Raw genomic sequence first — 27,439 nt, forward strand, 5'->3', positions numbered from 1 at the left:
AAAAATACAAAAATACAAAAATACAAAAATACAAAATACAAAAATACAAAAATACAAAAATACAAAAATACAAAAATACAAAAATACAAAAATACAAAAATACAAAAATACAAAAATACAAAAATACAAAAATACAAAAATACAAAAATACAAAAATACAAAAATACAAAAATACAAAAATACAAAAATACAAAAATACAAAAATACAAAAATACAAAAATACAAAAATACAAAAATACAAAAATACAAAAAATACAAAAATACAAAAATACAAAAATACAAAAATACAAAAATACAAAAATACAAAAATACAAAAATACAAAAATACAAAAATACAAAAATACAAAAATACAAAAATACAAAAATACAAAAATACAAAAATACAAAAATACAAAAATACAAAAATACAAAAATACAAAAATACAAAAATACAAAAATACAAAAATACAAAATACAAAAATACAAAAATACAAAAATACAAAAATACAAAAATACAAAAATACAAAAATACAAAAATACAAAAATACAAAAATACAAAAATACAAAAATACAAAAATACAAAAATACAAAAATACAAAAATACAAAAATACAAAAATACAAAAATACAAAAATACAAAAATACAAAAATACAAAAATACAAAAATACAAAAATACAAAAATACAAAAATACAAAAATACAAAAATACAAAAATACAAAAATACAAAAATACAAAAATACAAAAATACAAAAATACAAAAATACAAAAATACAAAAATACAAAAATACAAAAATACAAAAATACAAAAATACAAAAATACAAAAATACAAAAATACAAAAATACAAAAATACAAAAATACAAAAATACAAAAATACAAAAATACAAAAATACAAAAATACAAAAATACAAAAATACAAAAATACAAAAATACAAAAATACAAAAATACAAAAATACAAAAATACAAAAATACAAAAATACAAAAATACAAAAATACAAAAATACAAAAATACAAAAATATCAAAATACAAAAATACAGAAAAACAAAAATTCAAAAATACAAAAATACAAAAATACAAAAATACAAAAATACAAAAATACAAAAATACAAAAATACAAAAATACAAAAATACAAAAATACAAAAATACAAAAATACAAAAATACAAAAATACAAAAATACAAAAATACAAAAAAACAAAATTACAAAAATACAAAAATACAAAAATACAAAAATACAAAAATACAAAAATACAAAAATACAAAAATACAAAAATACAAAAATACAAAAATACAAAAATACAAAAATACAAAAATACAAAAATACAAAAATACAAAAATACAAAAATACAAAAATACAAAAATACAAAAATACAAAAATACAAAAATACAAAAATACAAAAATACAAAAATACAAAAATACAAAAATACAAAAATACAAAAATACAAAAATACAAAAATACAAAAATACAAAAATACAAAAATACAAAAATACATAAATACAAAAATACAAAAATACGAAAATACGAAAATACAAAAATACAAAAATACAAAAATACAAAAGTACAACATCTAAAAATTCTAGACTTGACTACTGGAAGCCTCGATTTTCAAAAGTTTCGATAATACGAAGTTCAAATATTCGATGATTTGTTAGGGGAGGGAAGGGGAAATCATCAAAACTCAAAATATTTTTGAATAAGTACAAACATGCTAAATACAAGCCGATGCTAATATTTTTCAAAGTTTTTGTCTCTATAAAAATTTAAATGACAAGCCATAGTTTCAACATTTGAATGCAAAAAGTGTTTTAAAATGTATTTTTCACTAGTTCAGTTGTTTTGCAATCATTAGTTTTCATAAAAAGTAAGATTTGACGAAAACCAAAAAAATATACATCGAAAATTTTCAAAAATTCAAAAGATGTTTTAATCAACCCAAACATGCTGACATGGTTTTAAACGCAGGGGAATGCATTTTAAATTAATTTCAGTTGATTGTCTAATCTTTTAAATCAATTTCAGTTGATTGCACTTTAATTTCAATTGCAATTTTGAAGTTTTTTGACCCCCTGATTTTTCGGGCCAACTTTTAAGGGGGGGAGGGGGTTGGTATCATCCTTATTGCACCTAAATTTCCGTTAGCATTTTGATTTTTAATAGATATTGTTTGCCCCCTGATTTTTGAGCCGGGGTTTACAAAAACTATTTAAAATATTTGCAAATTATAAACAAAAATGTTCCATTTTTATTTTATTTTTTTCTTACCATTTTTGTATGACCCAATCTCACCCCCCAGACCCAATGTCACCCCTAATGACGGTAATTTTGACATCAAATTTGAGTTCTATGACCCCTTTTCATTGAGTTTCGAAAAATTGATTGCCTGGTAAATTTCCAAATGCATTTTCTTGCAGCCATCATGGATTCAAACATTTTAATTTGAAAAGTTTAGGGGCCATACTGAAGCTCGACCTTCAAAAATAACACAAAACAAATGTCTTTCGTGATTCGATAATGCCCCCTAAACCCCACAATTGTCAATATAACCTTTTTCTATGCTCACCTAAACAACTCGAACCTACTCCAGAAGTCAACCCGTCGAAAAATATTTTGTCACTCCCATTCACTATATAATTTATTTAATTTGCAAACTTCCTCCAAAACCACTCTGAAAAGCATTTGCACTTGAACAACAACAACTCTTCCCATAATTCTGCGTACCAGCTGGTCCACCAACACGTCAAAACAGGTCAAGCGTTACGGTCGATTTTTAAAAAGTAACGCATTTGTTTTGCCCGGAACTCGGATCACAACATCGTGAACAAGTTCATAACATTATGAAGTGCATATCATGATTTCATGATTTTTGTACCATGATTTCATGAATTTGTTCACGTTTCTATGAACAACGTTGTTTCTGAAAAACGTGATTTTTTGTTCATGGCTACGGGAACGCTTTTTTTTGCGTGTATCTTTCAATTTCATGAAGTTTGATATGTCGGATGTTAGTCTTAATTTAATTTTTTTTAAATATTGTTTTCGGAAAGATCGGAAAATTTCACGAATGTTTCATATTTGAACATTGAAAATCGGACCATTAGTTGCTGAGATATCGACATTAGAAAAATGTGGGTTTGGGTGAGAATTAAAAACATCAATTTTCCATGGCAATAGGTATCTCAGTAACTAAAGGTCGTATTAACAAAGTTCAAGAAAGTAAAATATAGAGAATGTTCTCAGCCTTTCAATAATATTTTTTTCAAAGGTGTGCAAAGATGTGCACTCATATAAAAAAATTAATAACTTTGACTATTTTTAAAAAAGTTGCCTAAAATGCTATACAATCCAGACACGATTATCCGAAGGCCTTGGCAAAATTTCATTTCGGATAATCAAATCTTCTGAAAATCGAATCACGAAAAAAAATGGTTTTTTCGTTGTCTCCTAAAAATTGTTGTTTCGTTGTCCCCTAAAATACTCTTAAGTAATTTAGAATTTCATAATCCAAGATGGTGGTCAAAATAGCGGTGATGAAATATTGAAAAATTGCCTTTTTTTAATTTTATAGACAATCAACCATTCAAAATTGACTAAAATGGGGTCGCAGAACTCGAATTTGATGTTAAAAGTAAGAAAATAAAAAATAAGAATCATTTTTTTTTCCTGATTAGATTATCCGAAGTCCCATACAAACCTTCGGATAATCGAGGCTTCGGATAATCGAGTCTGGACTGTAACTTGAAAACGGTGCACGTTATCAAAATTTCACCTGCAATTTTTTGTTTTCAAATTTTATTTTACATCGAAAAATTTTTGCGACCAATATTTTTGAAAAACTCAGCATTGATTCAAAAAATCATAACTCAGTCAAAGACACATTCTGGAAATTTATGAAAAGTTGGCATTCGATGTCTCCTAAAACATATCAGAAAAAAAAATTAAAATAGTCTTTTTTTGCAAATCAAATTTTAGTGACAAAAAGTGAAATAAAAAATCACCAAAACTTTTGTTACCGTGTATCACTTTTTTTTTTCATTGTAGTCCTTATCTATACCTACAACTTTGCCGGAGACACAAAATCGATAAAAAAAATTCCTTCAAAAGATACAGATTTTTGAATTTTCATATATCATTTTTGTACAGACAGCTGCCAAATTTGTATGGAAAATTATATGGACAAACTATTGATGCAAAGTGTCAGCCGGATTAAAAAATACAAAAAACGAATGAAATCAACTTTGAGAATCATAGCTCAAAAGACCGAAAAAGAATAAAAATACATAAATTATCTAAGACAGTACAAAGTAAAGTATACTTATAAAATAAGAGAAAATTAAACTACTCTAGCAGCAGAGGGTTGAGTTTCCAAACCATCCCTGAAGCATTGTCTCAATCGACATTCTTACGCTCCACAGCAGCGGAGAACTTTGCATTTATTCAACCCTAAACAAATTCATTCCCACCAGGCCAAACTACTCTATTTTGTGCCCTCCCTTCTTCCTTAAAAAACAATGATGATTGCAAAGTGGGGCCAATTCCAGTTCGGTAATAACGCTAAGTAAAGAAATAATTAGCTCCACTTGCCTGCACGTGACTTTCTTTCCCTCGAACTTTTGTTTTTATTTTATTTTATTTTTGTGTGTGCTATTTTCAAGGTAAACCATTGTCATTTCGTTTAGGCTTCGTTGGAAAATTGCCTGCGAAATCGAGTCGTCGAGGCCTCCCCCCTTCTGTCGCATTCTTTTTGGCGGGAAATTGCCTGCCTTAGGGCCATTCTCCAGCATCCCATATAAGAACGTAGAGAAAAAAGCTTATTTGCTCAGAGTTGAGACGTGTGTGTTTGTGGGGTTGGATTTTAATGCCCGGGGCTTAACTTCCGAGATCGGGTCTGGGGAAAATTGCGCCGCCCAAATGTCGCATGTTCACATATGGGCCTATAAACATTAGATTTTAGTATGATTTGATGGTTGAGCTTTTTCATGGGCGCCGGTTCGGGGATAATGTTTATGCAGAGTGAGTGAGGAGAGGTGTAATTTAAGTGTCTCACTTTAATTTTTGCTGAGCGCAGAAGCGCCATAAAAATAACTTGCTTAGAATGAGTTTATCTAGATGGGACAATATTGAAGAAATGTGAAATTCTGAGAACTTACGGAAAATCATATCAAGTAAAATTTAACGAAAATTTCATGCTTGATCGTACAATTCAATTTGAAAGCAATTCGTCTATTTTGCTAGTTTAAGGATAACACAAGATAACCCATTTCCAAATCCCCTTGAGAAATCCCTCTTTAACCCTTATTTTCTGTCCCAACGCCAGATAAGAGGGAAACAAATCCTAGAGTTTCCCTTGAATATGAAAAGAATAGAGAAGTACCCTCGAAAACACTCTCAAATGTTCTTTCCAGCGAATAACAAGCACACATCCCTCTAATCTAGATCTGATTATCTATTTGTTCCGATACGGCCGCCGTTACTCCATCGCTCATCAAAAGCACACACACTCACAAACGCACCCATCAGCAGTGCCGCGAAAACGGAAGAACACACTCGAGCACCGCAGTCGACCCTATTGTTGGAAATTGCTTCCATCCTGTTTCTATTCACTTTCGGAAATTTTCTTTCTTTTTTTTCGGAAAAAATAGTCTTCTCTTTGGTGGAGCAACCCTTTTTGTGACAGTGAAAAATAAATGAAAATTTGTAGTATTGAACATGAGTAACAAAAAACTTTAAAAAGGTTGGGTGGAGACAGTAATTTTAAAAAATATTTTTTAGTTTTCCTTATTGAATAAACAATAAAAGAGTCGAAATTCATCACACGTTTCTAATGCCTCTAATAAAAATAATTTGTCCCTAAATTTATCAATTTTATCGAGACTTTGATGAAGACTTGTTGAAAATTGAACATTGACATACAGTCATTTTCAAATAACATAAAATTTCATCACGTCTTAAAAAATATGTTCAAAACTTTCAGTAAAATTTGTAATTTGTATTATTGACACAATGTTTTGCAATAAACAGAGTAATATTTTGTTGTGTTCTCCGGGATAGTTTATACTAACTTTCCTTTTCCAAAATAAAATCTTTTAAATATAAAAAAAAATGTACTGAGGTTTCTTTACGCAAAACTTAAAATACGAAACAAATACGAATAGAATAGCTCGAATTCATATTGCACTTGGTAAAATAGGAAAATTAGGAAAGTTTAGAGTCTTGATGTTCGTCAACAATAATTAAAACAATGTTATCAAGAAGAATTAATTGAGTCAACCTTCATCAAACTTCAAGGCATTTTCAGGATCAGCTAAAATGGTAGTAAAATTTGATACATCATTAAAATCATTATTAAAAATCCTTGTTCAGGCCTATTTGAATAAAAATCATGAATTTGAACAATCTTGGTGCGAATTTTCAGTTAATTCTGTGCAGAATAAAATGTTTGGTGTTACAACTATTTCTTTTTATTTTTTTTATGTGTAGAAAGATGTTTCAAAATATAATTCTTAGAACAAATCTTACAAAGTAAAAAATAATTTAAATTCTATTATGAAAATCTTATTCCATTTTCAAACTTCAAACCTAAAAAAATAGAGTATTTTGGAATAGGGATGATGTCAGTCATCCTGGCAATTACATTAAAACTTTCACAAAAATACGTATTTTTCCCAACCGGACCCTAAGATGACAGTTTTCGTGAGTTGCGCGTATTCACCGACAGATGGCAAGTGGGCCTCGTCGGAGTCCGTCCATCAAATACGCAACTCAAAATTTGCATAGGAAACTTTTTTTTCGTAACGGCTTTTGCGGCACGCTCACTTCAACTGTTCTAGACTAATATTTGAACGTGGCGTATCTCTAAACAAGTTTTTCAAGAAAATTATTCCAGAATGCTTATTTTGTCATTTTAAACCAAAACAAAGCAAAAACTATATTTATTTAAACTATTCGCCATTTTCAAAAGTTTGGCTAGATAATATCGAAGGCCGCCATCTTAGGCCCACTGGGCCCACAAAACGGGGTACGCTCAGTTTGTATGGGAGCTGTCAACATGCTCCCGGGCTGATTTTTCCTGTATTATAAAAGTTCAATGTGTCTCGAAAAAGTAATCAAATTATTGTTTATGAAATATGAGCGTTTAATGATCAGGATGTTTTCATACATTTCCAGAGTTATAACACACATTTTTGAAAATACTCAAAATTTTCACAAAACAACGTATTTTAGATAAAAATGAACTAAAAATTTCAGTTTTTTACTATACGGGTATCAAATGATCGGCACTTTTTCATACATTTCGATGGTTATTGTATTTTTTCGTGAAATTCCTAAAATTTTCACAAAACTACGTATTTTCGAAAAAAAACTAAAAGTTTAAGTTTTTACAATATTGGTATCGAATGATCAAACAGAAAAATTCACAAAAGCACGTATTTTCGAAATAAAACTAAAAATTTATTTTTTTTATATTAAAGCCGTTGCAAATATTTTTTGAAGTTTATGTCCCTCGACTCTAATCAAAGTCGAGGGGGGGGGGGCCAAAAAAATAAAAAAAAAGTTAAAAATTTAAATTACAGGCCACGGTGTCAACATTTGAATGAAAAAAGTGTTTTAAAATGCATCATACACCTGTCCAGTAGTTTTGCAATCATTGATTTCCAAAATTTCTAAGTACTGACGAAAATTTTATTTTTACTAGAAAAAAAGTTTTTGCGGTGTAATTACATAAAACTTCAAAATATTTTTAAACGAGTGCAAACATGTTATATATGATTATCAATGCAGAAAAAGGCATTTTACATTGTTCTCAGTTGATTAGACTTCTATTTCCATTGAAATTTTGATATTTTTTTGAAAAAATATTTTTTTGCCCCCTGATTTTTCGGACCAATTTTGAAGGGGGGGGCGACATAAACTTTGAATTGAAAAATATTTGCAACGGCCTAAATGGGTATCAAATAATCGAGATTTTTTCATACATTTCAAAAATATTAACACACATTTTTGAAATCATTCTTAATTTTCACAAAACTACGTATTTAAAAAAAATACTAAAAATTTGAGCTTAAAAAAATCCGGTCATTTGATATCCATTTAATAAAAAAATAAATAGTACGTATTTCTGTGAAAATTAAAATAAAAAAAATTAAATGACTATCGAAATGCATGAGAAATTTCCGATCATTTGATACCCATATTGTAAAATACTGAAATTTTAAGTATTTTTTCGAAAATACGTAGTTTTATCAAAAAATGAGTTATTCACGAAAAAATATTAAAACTATTGAAATGTTTAATTTTTTTTGATCATTTGATACCCATATTGTAAAATACTAATATTTTGAGTATTTTTTCGAAAATACGTACGTTTGTGAAAATTCTGAGTATTTTCAAAACATTGTGTTATTATTTTCAAGTATATGAAAAATTCCGATCATTTGATACCAATATTGTAAACACTTTAATTTTTGAGTAATTTTCGGAAAATACGTAGCTATGTGAAAATTTGGAGTATTTATGTACACGCAAAATTCAGAGTATTGAGGGCTCAGTGCCAAAATCGATAGAATAATGGTACCAACTCACACCATCATAACAAATGAGTTCATTCTTTAGTTGAATCAATAAATCTCCAACAAGTGTCATACATCGACTTCTGACTTCTCCTTGGTCACCAAGCTGTGGTGGCCGAGGCAGCTAAGTCATTGGATTGGTTTGTCAAAGGTCTCTGGTTCGATTCCCGTTGTCGACACTTTTGGTTTTTTGTTTGACGGATGAACTTTTTTTGCAAATGAACCTCGAGAGAATAGTTCTATCGTCCATCTCGAGCTGTGTTCTCTGCGTCCGTGAATGGTACCACTATTCTCTCGACTCGAGACCATCATTCTCTCAGACTAGCGCTGCCAGTTTTGGGTGTAGAAAAATAAGTATTATAACTTTCGAAATGTATGAAAATAATCCGATCATTTTATACTCATAAGCAAAAATAAAAATTTTGAGATTTTTTTTGTGAAAAAATGCATTTTCAAAATACAGAAAAATACTTTTTTTGTGAAAATGTTAATGTAATTATAATTGCATTGGAAAACTGACATCATCGCGATTCCGAAACGCTATATTTTTTTAAATATTTGTATGATTTTTCATGAGATCATAGCCAATGTCTCTCATATAGCCAAAGTCCTATAAGCTCTATGCCTCAGTTATGCACGCCTCTGTTTTGCATCCCCTATATGCGGTGCTAAACCGTGGCATGACTCTAATCTGAAAAAATATAATTGCGTTATCAGTTCTTTGATGAAAAAAACTAACAATTGTTCAAAATGTATGAGTTGATTAAAGGTATTGAATCAATCTAAAATAAAAAAATTAAAATTCGGCATTTTATTTACAATAATTATAAACACTGTTGATAAATTATTTGTGTAGCCATTATCAAATATACGATAAACTGTAAACACGACGAGTGTTGGAAAAATCAAGTTTTAAAACGAGTTGCATACATTTATTTTGGTTAAAAAACACCCTTTTAATTGGATTTTTTTCAGAGAAGGGTTATTACTCCGCTTGAATGTTCTTACTTTTCGATACAAGTGCTGAAAAGTTGAACAACAAAGAAAAGTAAACAGTTTAACAACAGAATTGCAGACAGATTTTTCTGCATTTTTTTTTTTTAACAAATTATGAAACATTGATTTTGATAATAATTCACGCTGCAAATAATAAAAAAAAACATTTTCATTTTGGACCGAATCCAATTTATGGACCCCTTTTTTAACTGTGTTACAAGAAAGGATGTACAACACGGATGGGGTTGGTTGTGTTTTTAGGATACACACTTGAGCGCCAAGTGGAAGTTCGACAAAAATTCTGATATTTTAAGATCGAGGATAGTCCGATAAAATCAAGCGTGTTAAGAGTGTGTCGAATCAAGTTTATTTTTACTAAAGCTTTCTCATTTTGTAACATTGTTATTTTTACAAATAAAGTAAAAGTTTAGTGTTCAACGGAGTCAACGGGATAAATTTAACGTACATTGCTGATTTTTTTTCTGGTCATCCTTAATAAAAAAAAACAATACTGAAATCTAAAGATAAAACTGACAGAAAAAATCAACTTAATGCCACATCAATTGTTTACCAACGGTAATCCCTCATGCAAAGTTTTTCGTCATAAAAGTTAGACTTGTCAACCCTTTCCCTCACGAGACTCGAATGACCCCACTGTTATCTGAAGGGACAATCAGTTATCTCCATCAATCGACTTCGGCTGCGGCTTGGCCTTTGTCACATAGTTTCCATAGTCTGAAAACCGAGGCCGTAAAAAGCACTGCAAATAGTTGTGCTTGCAGAAACTTTTCCAAAAGCTCTTTGCTCGATGAGTTTAAAATGGAAAACCACCCAGAGGTCGGTCATCAAATTGACGAAGTGAGGAATAGTTTTGGCACTTTTTTTTTTGTTTAACCGATAGCATCTTAGGGGGTTAGAGTGTTCAGTTGAGTAAATCGATTAAAACCCAAAAATTCTCTCTATCTTTCCAGAATCAAGCGCAACATCTTCAGAATGGCCCCAGGCCATTACTTCTGGGCAATATTCTACTTTGCCTGTCTGTGCAGCGCGTCACTGTAAGTTTTCCTCTTTATTTCGTAACAATTTTCCACACTTAGCTAAAACCTTTATCCAAAACTTGTGCCACCCCCTCGCGCAGAGCTAACAACGCCAAGGTAAACTTCCGCGAGAAGGAGAAGAAGATCCTCGATCAGATCCTCGGTGCCGGTAAATATGACGCCCGAATTCGACCGTCGGGCATCAACGGAACAGGTAAGGCCGTCCTTTTGCTTCCGATTTCGGTGTTGGTAATTTTTTTGGCTCTCGAAAATTGTTACTTCACTATATTTGCATCTTCATAATTTCTTTTTTAATTTTTATAAATATTAACATTCATTCGTTTATCTTGATTTATTAGATTATCATAGGTTTTAATTTCAAATTATTATTCAACTTGTACAAACTATTTTTCGAAATAGTACCTTATCAGTTTTGTTTCAACAAATTTATGTGTAAATTTCTCGCGCCGACAGTTAATTTGCTAGCGCCAGCAAAACGATGAAAAACACGATTTCAAAAGTTTAGAATCGGTCGCCGGAGTCAGCACTCGTGGTCCTTTCTCCCCAACGTGAAATGTAAATAACTCTAAAAGTTCACACAGACCAAAACCACTCAACATAAAATACGAACAGCAGCGCGCACCCTTTTGGGGTGGGGAAAGTTCGTGCTCTCGAGCATAACAAAAGCATAAATTGCTTCCCAGAAGAGAGCGCCCTTCCACCCGGCTGCAGCGAAGCTCAACTCAACGGCGCGGAGTTGAAATGAAAAGGGCAAAAAAAGTTCGAATCCATACAAATTGGAAAATTAGGAAAATTCCCTCTGCGACCTTCGAGGTTTTCCCGAGAGAGAGTTGCTAAAAGCTGCAGCCAGAGTGATTTGCTCAAATTAGAAATAAAAGACAAATTTAGCTTTTTGGAAACAGCTTAGACTGATTTGAAATTTTCATTATTGTATGAAAAAACAAAAATATTTTGAAAATTACTTTTAAGTCAGTGTAATTTTAGAAACCATTTACTATTATGGATTCTTGTAAAATAATGATTTCCTCATTTCCATCGATATCTGTAAATAATATGTCTCATTCATCATCAATCACTGAACAATATAACCGATTGTCCTTAGTGTATAGAACTGCTAACTCTCCACTAATCATTCCGCGAGCAAAATATTTTTGTAAATAGTGCCACCACCCCCCGCTGCTTCCAGGCACAAGTCGAAGGAAAGAGAGCTTTTCTGTTGTCGTTGAAAAAGCTCAACGTTGAAGACAAACACCTCACAACACATGCAAAGCACACGCAAATCTAGGAATAAGGGAAAAACTTTTACACAATCACATGAGCAAACACGCAGTTTTAAGTTGATATTTAGGTAATATCATGCTGCTTAATAGAAAATTCGAAAAACGCTTTTTATATGGCACAAAAGATCAAACTCGACGAGAAATTATGAAAAATAATCAAAGTAGCTTAAGGAGCACCATAACGAATTTTTTTTTCTGTTGCAACGCATCAAAGTAACCGTAGCAAGCTGTATACTTAGAAAACACCAACAAACCAAAAAAAAGTACTAATTAGGTAAAACTGAAATCATTGAACACACAATACTACTAGATTTTAAGGATGAGCCTGATTTAAATACAGTTTAATACAAAGTTTTCTTTTCTCGTTTTGAAATCGTTCCTCCTTTTATGCATCTTTTTTGTCACGCGATTGGCCAACCTCGACCGCCATGCTCAAATTCTAAAAAAAAAACAAAAATTTTTAAACCAAATCACAAAAAAATCAGACGGTCCGGCCATAGTTCGTATCAATCTTTTCGTACGAAGCATTATGACAATTAGTGACATTAAGATGGTAAGTGCTAGTTCGTTTCCTCACCAAACACCAGCCAACAAACTTTGTTTTTCTTTCTTTTGTTTTCGGTAGTCTGTGGTTTTGAATTTGACAAAAAAAAAACAACTCTAGACAAGCCAAAACCTCGTGCAACGCACATATCTTAGTTTCTGTTTTCTTTATTCAAAGTTTTCTGCTCGCTCTTGTAATTCCTACCGTTAAGTTTCATTTTCACCTCTAGATAATATCAACTGACCTAACCCATTGTTTGGGGCGACCGTGTCGCCGTTTTAGATTTCTTCCCAAACATAGACTACAACAATAGAATGGAATTAACAAAATCTTTTTAAACGCAACTTTTCGAATTCTTTCAAACTTGCTGTATTTTTGTGCGATTTTTTTCCTTAGCAGATTACTTTTGGCTGTTGTAATTAAAAACTTTTCACTCCTAAACCTTATGCTTTAAGTTGATTCCGCGATAACCGCAAATACTCCCACTTTTATCTGTTTTCAGCTCAAAACTGACCCAATCCACTCCCTAACTTCCTTCGAAAATAAAAAAAAAGTTGAAAATATTTATTACAACGCGTGTCTGTATAGACCAACCTCCGCTATGCTTCCTCAAATTTTGCCCCCAAGGTCTACACGTTTTTTTTAGTTTGTTCAGAATTTATGTTTTAATAGTTGCTTGGGTGAACTGTTTCACTTAGCGCGCCACTATTTGAAACTTAGAAAGCAATGATGAAATATTGGAAAGTTGTAGGAAAAATCATGGTTTATGGCTCTACGTAAAATTGAAAAAAAAATTAAACTGTAAAAAAACAAGTTGTGGAAGATTTTTTCTTAAAAAAGAAATTCACCTAGAGAGAGAATCGACAGAGACTAAAACTCTCTTCTCTCTTCACGAGATATCGGTGAAATAAAAGAGAAATATCAATCTCACTAAATACATTGACAGATAAATCGTCAGACGCCGTTTGACGTGCTTTGACTTTCCGTAGACAACCAATGTTTATTAACAATGCTCAAATCATGCACAAAAAAATTTAATATTTTTTTTTAAATATTAGTTTTAAACCACTCTGAAATCTTCAATGATTGATTGATTGATGATTGATATAAGAAATTTCGCAAAAAAATACTTTAAATTTTTAAATATTTTTTGGTAAATTGATAAAAAGGCCTAATTCGAATACCATTTTATTTGAATTAGTGAATTATCTGTTATACAGTTGAAGGTCAACTTCTCTTCATGTGCTTGATCAACAGGAGAGCAATTCCAGCTCAAATCAGGATTTTTTCTGGTACTTTTGTACCCGACCCTCTCCGATTTCAATGAAACTTTGTAGACATGTTATCCTAGGCCTATATAAGCCATTTTTGTGTATATGGAGCCAACAGTACTCGAAAATAACATTTGAGAAGGGCGTAAGGTATTTAAATATTTTTGTATTTTGTAATTTAAAAATTACTGTATCTCGAAGCCGTTGCGTCGTATCAAAAAGTGGTCAAAGACAAACTTGTAGGAAATTGGACGGGCTTTCTGAAAAAAATACACTGAAACAAAAATACACGCCACATCTATGAGATTTTTTGATTTTTAAGTCTAAAACTTAAATTTAAAGGTGATGTCACGATTTTTTTTCGTTCAAAATTTTTGAGGAAATAGCCTAAAATGTTACCAAAAGACTGACGAAAAATGCAGGATGGTATGTCTCCCCTAAAAAAATACAAAAATCATTTACTAAAACTGTTTTTTTGAAAAGTGGTCTAAACGTCAAAATTTTTAAAAACCGGTAGTGGGAATCGATTTTCCAGACAATTTTACATAAAAGTCTCCATATTGACCATTGTCCTATGTCCAATCCTTGGGAAGATACAGCGGTTTTAAAAATAAAAATGTTGAAAAAACGGGATTTTTTGTGGTTTTTGGCAATTTCTATATGACAGACTTGGTTTTTCAGTCTCGTAAATATTTTTACCTGAAAGCTCGTCCAATTTCCCATAAGTTTGCCCTTGACAGCTTTTTGATTTATATCGTTTTTATGTTTTCGTAATCAAATTTACTATCCTGGTTTCTACCACACTGAAAAAAATATTCTATTTTCAGTTATAAGCAATGTAATTAAGCTTATATCTGTAAGCCCTTACATCCAATTGAAATGCTGTCAAAGGCAAACTTATGGGAAATTGGACGAGCTTTCCGGTAAAAATATTTACGAGACTGAAAAACCAAGTCTGTCATATAGAAATTGCCAAAAACCACAAAAAATCCCGTTTTTTCAACATTTTTATTTTTAAAACCGCTGTATCTTCCCAAGGATTGGACATAGGACAATGGTCAATATGGAGACTTTTATGTAAAATTGTCTGGAGAATCGATTCCCATTACCGGTTTTCAAAAATGTTGACGTTTAGACCACTTTTCAAAAAAAACAGTTTTAGTAAATGATTTTTGTATTTTTTTAGGGGAGACATACCATCCTGCATTTTTCGTCAGTCTTTTGGATTTTGAACGAAAAAAAATCGTGAAATCACCTTTAAATTTAAGTTTTAGACTTAAAAATCAAAAAATCTCATAGATGTGGCGTGTATTTTTGTTTCAGTGTATTTTTCAGAAAGCCCGTCCAATTTCCTACAAGTTTGTCTTTGACCACTTTTTGATACGACGCAACGGCTTCGAGATACAGTAATTTTTAAATTACAAAATACAAAAATATTTAAATACCTTACGCCCTTCTCAAATGTTATTTTCGAGTACTGTTGGCTCCATATACACAAAAATGGCTTATATAGGCCTAGGATAACATGTCTACAAAGTTTCATTGAAATCGGAGAAGGTCGGGTACAAAAGTACCAGAAAAAATCCTGATTTGAGCTGGAATTGCTCAGGAGGTATTTTTTATTATTTGGCTTAAACATTGTGGGTACCAGGGATGCCAGATGAACAGATTTGTCTGGGTTTCATGGACATTTCTAGAGTTTTTTTTGAAAAGGTCCTATAAGCTATTGTGTTTCATACGTTTATAGGACCTAATCAAAAAAAAAGTCTAGATTTGAACTTGTGCCAGAATTTTTTGAAGTGCATAGACTTTTTGAAATTATTATTATTTGCAGTCTTCAAATTAGTTAATTGAAAAACTTACTTCATTTGTCTGAAAATGCATTTTCTGATAGATATCTATGTTCATAATTTGATTTATTTGAATTTAAGACAAGTGCACTGACATGCACAGACTTTTTTACCAATCCTGCACAGACATTTAAAAAAAAATCATGTGGCATCCCTGGTGCGTAATTTCCTATGACAGTCATTTATCAGCTTTATAAAGTCGAATTTTTATTCAATTTTGGTTATTTATGAAAAATGCTATCAACAGATCAATATTTTTATTGTTAAGAACAGTATTTCGAAACGAGTTGGTGTTCTCGGCAAAGTTGTAGCAAAGGATGAAAATAGGTCAGGAAAAAAAATACTCTAAGAATTTCTACACCCAAAATTCAGAGTCGAGAGAAGCGTTCCCTCAAAATTTATTAAAAGCTCAGTGCCAAAATCGAAAGAATAATGCTACCAACCCACACCATCATAACAAATGTCTAGAGTTTTTTTTTTATTAGGTCCTATAAACATATGAAAGACAATAGTTTATTGGTCCTTTTCAAAAAAACTCTGGATGTGTTCATTCGTTTATTGAAAAAAATAAATCTCCAACAAGTGTCACACATTGACATCTGACCACTAGGGTGCCCAGAATATGGGACTTTTTTTCAAAACCTCGTTCCACAAGCTGAATATTGTTCCTTGACCTATTTTAGGACTCTGGGCCAAATATGAGCAAAATCGGTCATCATTTACCCATTGATACTCGGAGGTGAAGTTTGTATGGGAAAAATCGAAAAAATGTATGGAAAACCCTAGATTCTTACGGTTTGGTCTGCAGGGTGCGCTACTTCCATCCAAATATTCCAAAAAGTGAGATTCTTATTGAAAATTTAATGCTCTACAACTTTGTAGAACACACCAAAGCTGTAAAACTCGATCCTGAAAAGTTATTAGCGATTTAAAAAAGTAATTTTTGTATGAAAAACATTTTTTTCGCCAACTTTAGGCTCGAGTATCAATGGGTTAATTTCATCCAATTTCGTTCAAAATTTACACAGATGCTTAAAATAACCCAAAAACCGTTTTTCGCTTGTGGAGCAGGGGGTCATTTTTTCTGGGCACCCTACTGACCACTCATAAGTCACCAAGCTGGCCGAGGCAGTTAAGTCATTGGGGTAGTATGTCAAAGGTCTATGGTTCGATTCCCGTAGTCGACACTTTTGGTTTTTGTTTTAACGGATGATTTTTTTTTGCAAATGAGAGAATAATTCTCTCGCCCATCTCGAGCTGTGTTCTCTGTGTCCGTGAATGATACCACTATTCTCTCAACTCGGGGCAATTACAGTTTTGGGTGTATTTTTACTCCAATTTTTTTTCACACGCATATCGAATCATTTTTTGGATATCTTTCTGACGACAAAAAAGCACATCTTGTGATGTAACACACATGGTCGCAATCCATTCAACAGTGTTGCCAAATTTTTCAAATATGTTTTCTCGAAAACGTTTGAAAAAGACCGAAATATGCTCCGTTTTACAGACAACAGCCACTGAAAGTTTGAGTTTAACTAAAAAAAATCCTGTTTTTCGATTTTTCAAAATAGTGTTTTAAAAATTCAATACAATGCCTTTTCAAAACGTCAGTTTTGATTTCAAAATCAAAACAAAAAAATATCAAGAAATCTGTGAAGTAGTTTTTGATTGCAAATTTAATTTTACATCAAACACTGAATTCAAAAAATTTTTGAGTAAATTTTATAATTTTCAAAAAAAAAATCTTTATCAAAAAAGTCTTGGCTTGGTGGCAACATTTTTGTCCATACTTTTCAATGGCTCGAAAGTTCAGGTTTTTTGTCCCCATAAAAAAATGCACCATTTTTTCCGAATAGCCCTCATCGATATTTACAACTTTGCCAAAGACACCAAACCGATCAGAAATGATACAAATTTCCGAATATTTACGCACCATTTTTGAATGGCCAGCTGCCAAAATTGTATGACACAAAATGCCTTCTTTGATCATAGGAAAGTTCTCCAAAAATGTTAAGCTAATTTTTTTCTGCTAAAAATTTGAACGGTAAAAAAATCTGATCTCTCAAGATATTTGCAGCAACACGAGAAAAGGGCGGATAAGCATTCTGCTGCTGTAATAAGATAAGACATGTCGCAAGATAGCACACAAGTGACGATAACTCGAAATGTAAAACATTAGAGCAATTCTCTACGAAATCGGTCTTTTTTCTTCAATTTTAATTTTTGTATTTTTTTAATCCGACTGAAACTTTTTTTGTGCCTTCGGTATGCCCAAAGAAGCCATTTTGCATCATTAGTTTGTCCATATCATTTTCCATACAAATTTGGCAGCTGTCCATACAAAAATGATGTATGAAAATTCAAAAATCTGTATCTTTTGAAGGAATTTTTTGATCGATTTGGTGTCTTCGGCAAAGTTGTAAGTATGGATACGGACTACACTGGAAAAAATAATACACGGTGAAAAAAAATTTGGTGATTTTTTTATTTAACTTTTTATCACTAAAACTTGATTTACATAAAAACACTATTTTTATTTTTTTTTTTTTATATGTTTTAGAGGACATAAAATGCCAACTTTTCAGAAATTTCCAGGTTGTGCAAAAAATTATTGACCAAGTTATGAATTTTTGAATCAATACTGATTTTTTCAAAAAATCGAAATTTTGGTCGTAAAAATTTTTCAACTTCATTTTTCGATGTAAAATCAAATTTGCAATCAAAAAGTACTCTAGTGAAATTTTGATAAAGTGCAACGTTTTCAAGTTTTAGCCATTTTTAAGTGACTTTTTTGAAAATAGTCGCAGTTTTTCATTTTTTTAACTTAGTGCACATGTTTGCCCAGTTTTGAAAAAAATATTTTTGAAAAGCTGAGACATTTCAAAAAGGCCAAACATTCAATATTACGCCCTTTTAAAATGTTAGTCTTGATTTGAAAATTTTGAAAATATTTTTTTCGAAATGATCGGAAAATTTCACAAATGTTTCATATTTTAACATTGAAAATCGGACCATTAGTTGCTGAGATATTGACGATAGAAAATGGTGGGTTGTTTGGGTGAGACTTAAAAAACATCAATTTTCCTGTTTTTAAACCTTTGCATTGCAATATCTCAGCAACTAAAGGTCGTATCAACAAAGTCCGAAGAAGCAAAATATAGAGAATTTTCTCAGCTTTTCAAAAATATTTTTTTCAAAACTGGGCAAACATGTGCACTAATTTAAAAAAATGAAAAACTGCGACTATTTTCAAAACAGTCACTTAAATATGGCTATAACTTGAAAATGGTGCACTTTATCAAAATTTCACTAAAGTACTTTTTGATTGCAAATTTGATTTTACATCGAAAAATGAAGTTGAAAAATTTTTACGACCAAAATTTCGATTTTTTGAAAAAATCAGTATTGATTAAAAAATTTATAACTCGGTCAATGATTTTTTGCACAACCTGGAAATTTCTGAAAAGTTGTCATTTTATGTCCTCTAAAACATATCAAAAAATAAAAAAAATTTAAAATAGTGTTTTTTTGTAAATCAAGTTTTAGTGATAAAAAGTTAAATGAAAAAATCACCAGATTTTTTTACCGTGTATTATTTTTTTCCAGTGTAGTCCGTATCCATACCTACAACTTTGCCGAAGACACCAAATCGATCAAAAAATTCCTTCAAAAGATACAGATTTTTGAATTTTCATACATCATTTTTGTATGGACAGCTGCCAAATTTGTATGGAAAATTATATGTACGAACTAATGATGCAAAATGGCTTCTTTGGGCTTACCGCAGGCACCAAAAAAGTTTCAGTCGAATTAAAAAATACAAAAAAAAATCGAATGACCGAAATCCTAGAGAACTGCTCATTAGCGGACCTTCACAGCTATCATTTAACACTGCGGGTTTGGTAGCATAGTTACCTGTTGTCTTGGAATTTGCAAAATAGTCCAGCTGTCAGAATGCTTATACGCCCTTTTCAAATGTTGCCCCAGATATTATTTATAACATCGTAGAAAATCAACTAATCATGTTTCAGCCAGATTAAACATGCCAAAAATAATCGCTGCCCTAAATCTCAAAGAATTGCTCGTAATGATTGAACAAAAAAATCGTTTTTTTTTGTGTGTTTGGAAGAGATTTTATACGTCGTGAAATACTAAATTTTGAGATAAGTTTGTTGTTGCAACCTGATACCAAAAAAAAAAAGTGTCAATAAACAAATGATTAAGCAACCAAGGTTTTTGTGACATAAATTGATCGCTACAATAAGCTTAAAATCTCTCCTTCCCCGTTCAAATATTATCAACTATGCAACAACTAATAACATCCCTCGCCTAGTCTGCGCAAAGCTAAAATCCATTAAAACCGAGGAAACCACACTTGATTACATTTATTTATTCATTGTTTCCCCCATCGAGGGGCTTCCAAAAGACCTCGCCAAACTATCACTAGGTGGAAGTGGATTGCTCGCAGTGCAGTGCAGTGAAATTTTGCCTCCAGAATCTGGAGTCCAGATACACTCAAAACTGTGATTTGTATTCTTCTTCAACACAATTTGAAATTTAGCAAAACTTTCAAAAACATTGTTTTGATTATCACAAAAAAGCAAAAAAAAATCTACAAAAATCAGTACTTCCAATTAATCGTGCAATCGTGCTTTCGAGTCCACCCTCCAGCTGTTGACCTGGGATCAAATTTGCGCATTGTTGTCGAGCTTTTTCCCAAAGTCCTCGGAAAGCTCACTTTTTGTTTGGTCATGCGGCACAAAGCCGATAATAAGCCCCGGGTCCACCGTAACGGCGCGCAAATCCTAATGCATGAATCATGCTGTGACCTCACAAACTCTCAGAGCAATTCCCTCGCCCCCCCGTTCCCCTTGCGCGGTGGACACAGAAGGTGAAAAACTCGACACAATACCCGGCTAATCCCAGCTGCAGCAATGGCCTGGTTGTCAACAGAATTGCCGGGACCTGGTCCTCCTCGGTGGCTCTAATCAAGAGAAAATGCCGTACACAATTTGCTAAATACAAAGTTTTTTCCGGGTTTTTGTGCCCTCAGCTGAAGGCTGGCATCACTGTGCACTGTTTTGAACTGAAAAAAAAGGTTTTTAAATAGAATCAAACTCTATTTTAGGTTTCGAGAGAAGCTTTTAAAAATTGGCCAGACCTACTGCGTTAATTTAACAGCAAAGATAATTCTCTGCAATTAAATTTAATCTGAAAGTAATTATTAAGCTTAAATTGCCTGTTTCATCCCTGGCCACAGATAACAGACAGGTCACTGGACCGCACAGCCCAGGTGACGGCGGTGCTGGGGTTAGGTGGTTCTGGCCATGCGGTGTACCACGGAATAATGACACTGGCAGATACAGAGTGGCTTGGCTACAGCTGGTGATGATGATACTGCTACCACCACACTGCTGTGTGCATGAATAATTGCTGCTGCTAACAGCATCTGGGATTTGAGGATAATGTCACACGCGATAAAGCTGGCAGCACTTCGAAAGAGCCTGAATGTTTAATGAGAAAACAGCGAGGTTATTAGGTAAAAATTTAAAACTAGTATCTTTATTTAAACTATTTAGTTAAATTATAAGAAAATTGAAACGTGCTGTCAAAGGCAAACTTATTGAAAATGGGACGAGCTTTCTGGTGAAAATATTCTCGATCAAATATAGGAATGTTTGAAGTAAAAAGAGGTTTGGGTGCTCTTCCCATTCAAGGTTTCGGACTCCTAGACTCGAGTACCAAAAAATTACCAACTTTTGAACATAAAATCAAAAGATCTCGAGAAATAACGTGTACATTTATTCCAGTGTATTTTTTCAAAATCATCCAAACTTCCAAAAAATATAGTGTTTTAGAATCAAGATGATGCCAACTATCCATTGCTATTATAATTACATGTAAATTTTCACAAAAATATATTTTTTTTCCTGTATTTTTAAAATACAATTTTTCTCGGAAAAAAAACAAAATTTTTGTGTTATTACCATATGGGTATCAAATGATCGGGATTCATTTCGAAAGAATTTTTTTTTTGAAAATACTAAGAATTTTCACAAAACTACGTGTTTTTGAAAAAAATCTCCAAATTTCAGTTTTTTACAATATGGATATCAAATGATTGGATTTTTTCATACATTTTGAAGTTAAAAACAAGTTTTTAAAAATACTCAAAATTTTCAATTTGAGTATCAAATGATCGGGATTTATGATACATTTCGATTTTTCTGAAAATACTCGAAGTTTTCACAAAACTACGTAATTTCGAAAAAATACTCCAAATTTCAGTTTTGTTACAATTAGGTATCAAATGATCGGGATTTTCTCATACATTTCGAATGTAATAACAAAAAAAATGGAAAATACTCAAAATTTTCACAAAACTACTTATTTTCGAAAAAAATATGAAAAATTTAAGGTTTTTACAATATGCGCCTCAATTAATCGGTTTTTTTTTTACACAATTCAAAACTTATAACACATTTTTTTACATTCCCATATTGTAAAAAACTTAAATTTTGAGTATCATAAAAAATTTGTGCTATTGCTTTCTAAATGCATCAAAAAATCCCGATCATTTGATACACATATTGTAACATAACTGAAATTTGAGTATTTTTTCCAAAAAACGTGGTTTTGTGAAAATTTCGAATATTTTCAAAAAAATGTGTTATTACGTACTGATATTTTAAATATTTTTCAAAAAACCTAGTCTTGTGAAAATTCCTAGTATTTTTAAAAATTTGTGTTATATCTTCGAAATGTATGAAAAAATTCCGATCATTTGGTACCCATATTGTAAAATACTCAAATTTAGAGTATTTTTTCAAAAATACGTTGTTTTGTGAAAATTCTGAATATTTCCAAAACAAAATTTATTACTTTCGAAATGTATGAAAAAATCTCAATTATTTGATACAAAAAAAAACTTTTCGTGGGACTGTACATTGGTATTCCATGAAAATTTTAAAATGTTTTCAAAGGAGTTCAAAACATGCTAAATATGATTATAATCGCGGGAAAATGCATTTTAACTGGGTTTCACTTGATTAATCTTTAATTTTCAATAAAATTTTGAAGTTTTTCGAAAAAAAAAAATTCCCCCCCCCCCTGATTATTCAGGCCAACTTTGAAGGGGGGGGGGGGGGGCGACATAAACTTTGAAAAATATTTGCAACGGCCTAAGTAATAATGTGAAAATTTTGACTGATTTCAAAAAATGTTGATGGCTTTCGAAATATATGAAAAAATTCTGATCATTTGATAGCCATATTGTAAAAAACTTAGATTTTTGGTATTTTTTCAAAAATACGTAGTTTTGTGAAAATTTTGGGATAGCTGACATCTTTCCGATTTCAAAACACTATATTTTTTTGAAGTCTAGATGATTTTTCATAGGATTGAATGTCTTCCATTTAGCTAAACCGAGGCATCTGAACGAATCAAAACGGGAGCAGTGCAAAACCGGGGCATGATTTTACAAAGTTTCATTGCTATCTGAGAGGATCGAGCCGATTTCCAGTTTGGCATAGAGTTTGCTTTTTGAAAAAAATCTTTTTAAAAATTATTACAAAATCCGATAATATGAATAAATATTACAAGATCATTTAAAACAATTAGATTTAGGGTAATTGTTATTTTTTTTCTTAAAAATTATTGAATATGATAAATTTTTACATCAATGGACACTGTTTCGGGACAAACCTAAACCATTTTTTTAAAGGCTATGAAAAAAGTCTTGATTCTTCCCAAAACAAATTTAATTTCTTTGCACTTGATTTGAAAATGTGTATTGCCAAACCCAAAAAAATATTGTATTCGGAAATCAAAGAAATTTTATTTTAATGGTCCTGAAAATTCTTCAAATGTTTGTAGTACATTCGAGCATTACCAAGTCGTTTTACACTCTTTAAAGTGGCCAGGCCTACAGCGGGAGATCGAAGCAATCTGTGCCTGTGGTCGGACGCGTTTTTTGTTTGCTGTCATTTTCATCCTTCCGATAAATTTAAAACTTTCTTCAAAATGTGTGTTTAATAAGTTGAAATACAAAGTTCTCGTTACTATTCGGGTGCAAGACATTTACAGTGGGAGTGAATTGGAAGCTATTTTCATGGAACATGAAAAATTCGATTCCACGACAAGAGAACAAGAAAACCAAGACAACATTCGCGATGTGGCCATCCATTCAAGCGTTCCTGTGAGTCCAGTTCCTGCCAGGACGGCATCGGGGATGTATTTGATGGCTGATCCTTGCCGACAACAGCGTCAATCAAGAATTACTGAAGAAGGTTTGGGTGGTGATCTTCGTCCTGCCACTCTAAAGTCGTGCTTGCTGTATATCGTGCGGTACCAGTACTGTCGAAAGTTCTGCTGATCAAGACCGATTCAAGACAAGAACTCAAGTAAAGTGAAGATTCAAGTGTAACACGGGATATTTCTTGCGAGTCTTCACCCGAGACGATTGGAGTTGTTTTTGAAGATTTCGTGTTTTTGGTGAGAGCTTTCCATTATAATTTTCAAATAACTCTTTCATCTATTCTAACATTCATACATTTCAATGAAGACAACTACGCCACTTTACTATATACGCGGTAGGGTGTTCCCTTGGTCGTTCGCTGTGAGTTGTGGATTGCCTGCTTCTCTAATGAAGGTTCGACTGAGGGGACATGCTTATTAATTTCTCGTCGCTCCATACCCTCAGTGACGTGATGGGAGCAAGGGCGTCTATGCGAAGTGTCCCTACACCCGCTACAAATTTCTGGCGCTTGGGGAGGGTAGAGGGATACCATTTTGATCTATGCGCCGGTATTTGTAGCACTAAAATTCGTGCAAAAAAAACTTATGCACGTGGGTGTACAGATTACGGAGTAAAAGATGATCGAATTGTTCACCTAGCGCTCACATGTGTTCCAGGACCAAGTTGCCTGCGGGTATGGGGATCATACATACATACATACATTTAAAGTGGCCAGGCCTACAGCATTGCATTAACCGCAGAGAGAATTCTGTGGACATACCGTATATAATTCTCAAAATGAATCTAGTTTTTAAAATATTAGCAGCCATAAACCATGATTATTATCAAAATTCAAAACCATTGCAAACCCCAAAAAAACTTCACTTTACTAATAATTTGACTGGCTAATTCTGGCACCACTACTTAATAACCTTCTGTTTTTAAAGTAATGACATGATTTTTTTTTATTTCCGTTGTCCGCTTATAACATTAATCCTTAGAAGAGTTTGAAATCCTTTCCGAACTGCCATTAGTGCGAATGAAAAGCAGAAAACTTCAAGTTGAATCATTGCAAAAGAAAATTTGAATCTGTAAAACGAATTTGAATTCCCTTTTTTGTCAATTCGCCTAATGAACGAAAATAATGTTTTAGAAAAAGTAAATAGAGTAAAAATATAATTCAACAGAAAACTAAAAATAAAATAAATCGAAAACATCGAAAGCAGTTTTTTCAACTTGGCACATCAATAATCCAAGCCAAATTTTCTTTTGTCTTGATTCACGCTTCCCAAAAAAAAGTGAGTTTTCTCCGCTTTAATTTTTCCATACATTTTCACTCTAAAGTAAAAACAAAACAATTCCTGCATCAGTTTCCTAGTTCTCTTTCTTAGTGCGTTATCTTCCGGTTTCGAATGAGAGCGTTTAAATTTAGTTAAATTTTACTACAAATCCCTTCCAAATACCCCTTTTATAGTTGAGTTTCTGGAAGTCTCGGAACGGCCGTTAAAATTCGTAAGGTAATTTTTTGATTTAGAGTGTACTCTTTTTTTTAGATTAGATCAGAGGCAGTTTCGGTTCGTGCGAGTGGTGTTTTCTGAATCGGTGAACTTCAAATCAAGTGGGTACATCAAGGAGAAGCGTAGTTGAAATTGACACATTTGAAATAAATGACAACAAAATTTTAGAATATTAAGTCAAGTAACTCTTAAAAAAATAAAAGCTAAGTCATAGATTTATTATGGTAATAGAATAGATACAACAAGTAAAGCAGGTAAATTATTTAAAATGAAGTTTTCTTTTTTTTCATTGGCATGGTAATTCAGTTAGAATAAGTCAAAGTTTTGGTTGATAGATGAATTTTTGCAGTTTTATCTGTTGTGTGAAAGTCTAAACAAGATGATATAATGTTGACTAATAGGTGATGCTGCAAATATTCTGGTTTAATTTTATAAAGTCAAATGCTGCTAAATTCTCTAAGAAACTGATTCAAATTTTGAATCAAAATTGCTGTAGATCCTAATGATTCAGTAAATTTTAACAGATTTGGGTACAAATAAAATTTGAAAACAATCCTTATGGAGGAAATTCACAATTATAAAAAAATAACTACGGTTGCTTTCAAATAGTTTCGTAGAAAATTTGCAGCGTCCATAACTTGTACAGCTTTATTTCAAAAAATAAACCTAATACAATAAGTTCTCAATCGCTACACATAATTTAAACTCGCAAGCTTTGCAATAGCTGCAGTAAACGTCACGCTGGGTAGGATATCTCTGGAAACGAACTTGATTCTGAACTAACACGACTGCTTGTTTCCGGCATTCATTGGATGGATTGGATTATTTCAGTGGAAATCCACGATTCAAATCACAATTCAATTCTGCAGAAAGGTCGCAAATTGAGGTCTCATTCAAAATTTGGGGTTTGCATGTCAATTCCCCGTAAATCGCAATATGTGCGATTTCACAGCGCGGTTTTTGGAACGAATTGAACAAAAAGTTTGATTGATTATGGAAATTGAAATTCCGAAAACGAATTTAGTTGGAATTGGATGCATTGAAAACGAGGCTGTATTCTGGAAAAGGGACAAAAAGGGAAATTATGGACTGACAAAATTCACTTCGCATTAATTTTGAAGTTGAAATTAAAATTGCTTTGTGGTTTACAGTAAAACCCCGATGGTTTGACATCAATTATTGATGTTCAACCCATCGGTCACATACTAATTGTTTGATTGAATTGAGTATGAAAGCACCGTTTAGTAAGTGACAGTTCTTTTTAGTTTGACATTTCCAAATTTACAGGTACAGTGAAACCTCTTTTTACGCGGTGGCGTTACGCTTTTTATTTCGTCGATTCCTCTGGAACTACGCAACATTTTTGCAATCTTTTAAAAGCAATTTGTAGGTTTTATTCAGCTCTACAAAATGCTTTTTGAAGCTTGCAAAAATATTTTGTAGTTTAAGAGCAATCGACGAAACAAAAAGCGTAACGCCACCGCGTAAAAAGAGGTTTCTCTGTATAGCTAATTTTTCAGAAGTCATAAAAGTAGTACGCACGGTAAACAGATTAAATATGGCGATTTTCATTAAAGTGTTTACCCATAACTTGGTAAATTTAAATTGTTTATTTTTTTTTTGAGTAGATTATGTTAAATGACGGTACCCGAAATTTGTGGGGATCGTCCACAAATACCGTGTTTTAACATTTCTAATAGAAGTAACTAACAATATTTTATTTTCTTCTGAAAACGTTTTTCAATTCAACCCATTTAAAAAATCCGCCAACTCTTTTGACAGCACAAAGATTCGCCATACCATGTGCTATCCGTCTACGGTCTAGGAAAGTATTGTTAATGTACATGTATCACCAGGGTTAACAGGTCTGAACAGAAAAAAATCTGGCAAGCCACTTTTCTCAAAGTAAATAGCAAAAACAGTGTATTTTCACTTTTTATACATTATAGATTCACAAAATAAACAAAATGCATCAATAAAACAATTTGAGAAAGAAATAGAAAATTATTTTTTTCAAATTGGCACTCAAAAAATCTGGCAATGCCAGATGAGCAATTCTCTACGAAATCTGTCTTTTTTCTTCAATTTTAATTTTTGTATTTTTTAATCCGACTGAAACTTTTTTGGTGCCTTCGG

The 27,439-nt window shown here is 32.0% G+C and overlaps 1 protein-coding gene across 22 annotated transcripts in view; it reads left to right on the top strand.

Annotated features, from left to right (window-relative positions):
* The window catches only part of LOC120414134 (glutamate-gated chloride channel), a 115,596-nt gene that overhangs the window by 38,454 nt on the left and 49,703 nt on the right, over window positions 1–27,439 (top strand). For 16 of the 22 annotated variants that reach the window (XM_039575178.2, XM_039575247.2, XM_039575213.2 and 13 more), the window contains 2 exons: window positions 10,516–10,599; window positions 10,683–10,795. In XM_039575178.2, coding sequence (XP_039431112.1) covers window positions 10,538–10,599; window positions 10,683–10,795 — 175 coding nt within the window. In that variant the 5' untranslated portion in view covers window positions 10,516–10,537. Of the gene's footprint in view, window positions 1–10,515; window positions 10,600–10,682; window positions 10,796–12,367; window positions 12,436–27,439 lie in introns of those variants that run through there. The other 6 variants (XM_039575184.2, XM_039575255.2, XM_039575330.2 and 3 more) reach the window with 1 other exon arrangement.

The sequence above is a fragment of the Culex pipiens genome, chromosome 3, assembly GCF_016801865.2.
Source record: "Culex pipiens pallens isolate TS chromosome 3, TS_CPP_V2, whole genome shotgun sequence".
In the NCBI taxonomy this organism is placed as follows: domain Eukaryota; kingdom Metazoa; phylum Arthropoda; class Insecta; order Diptera; family Culicidae; genus Culex; species Culex pipiens.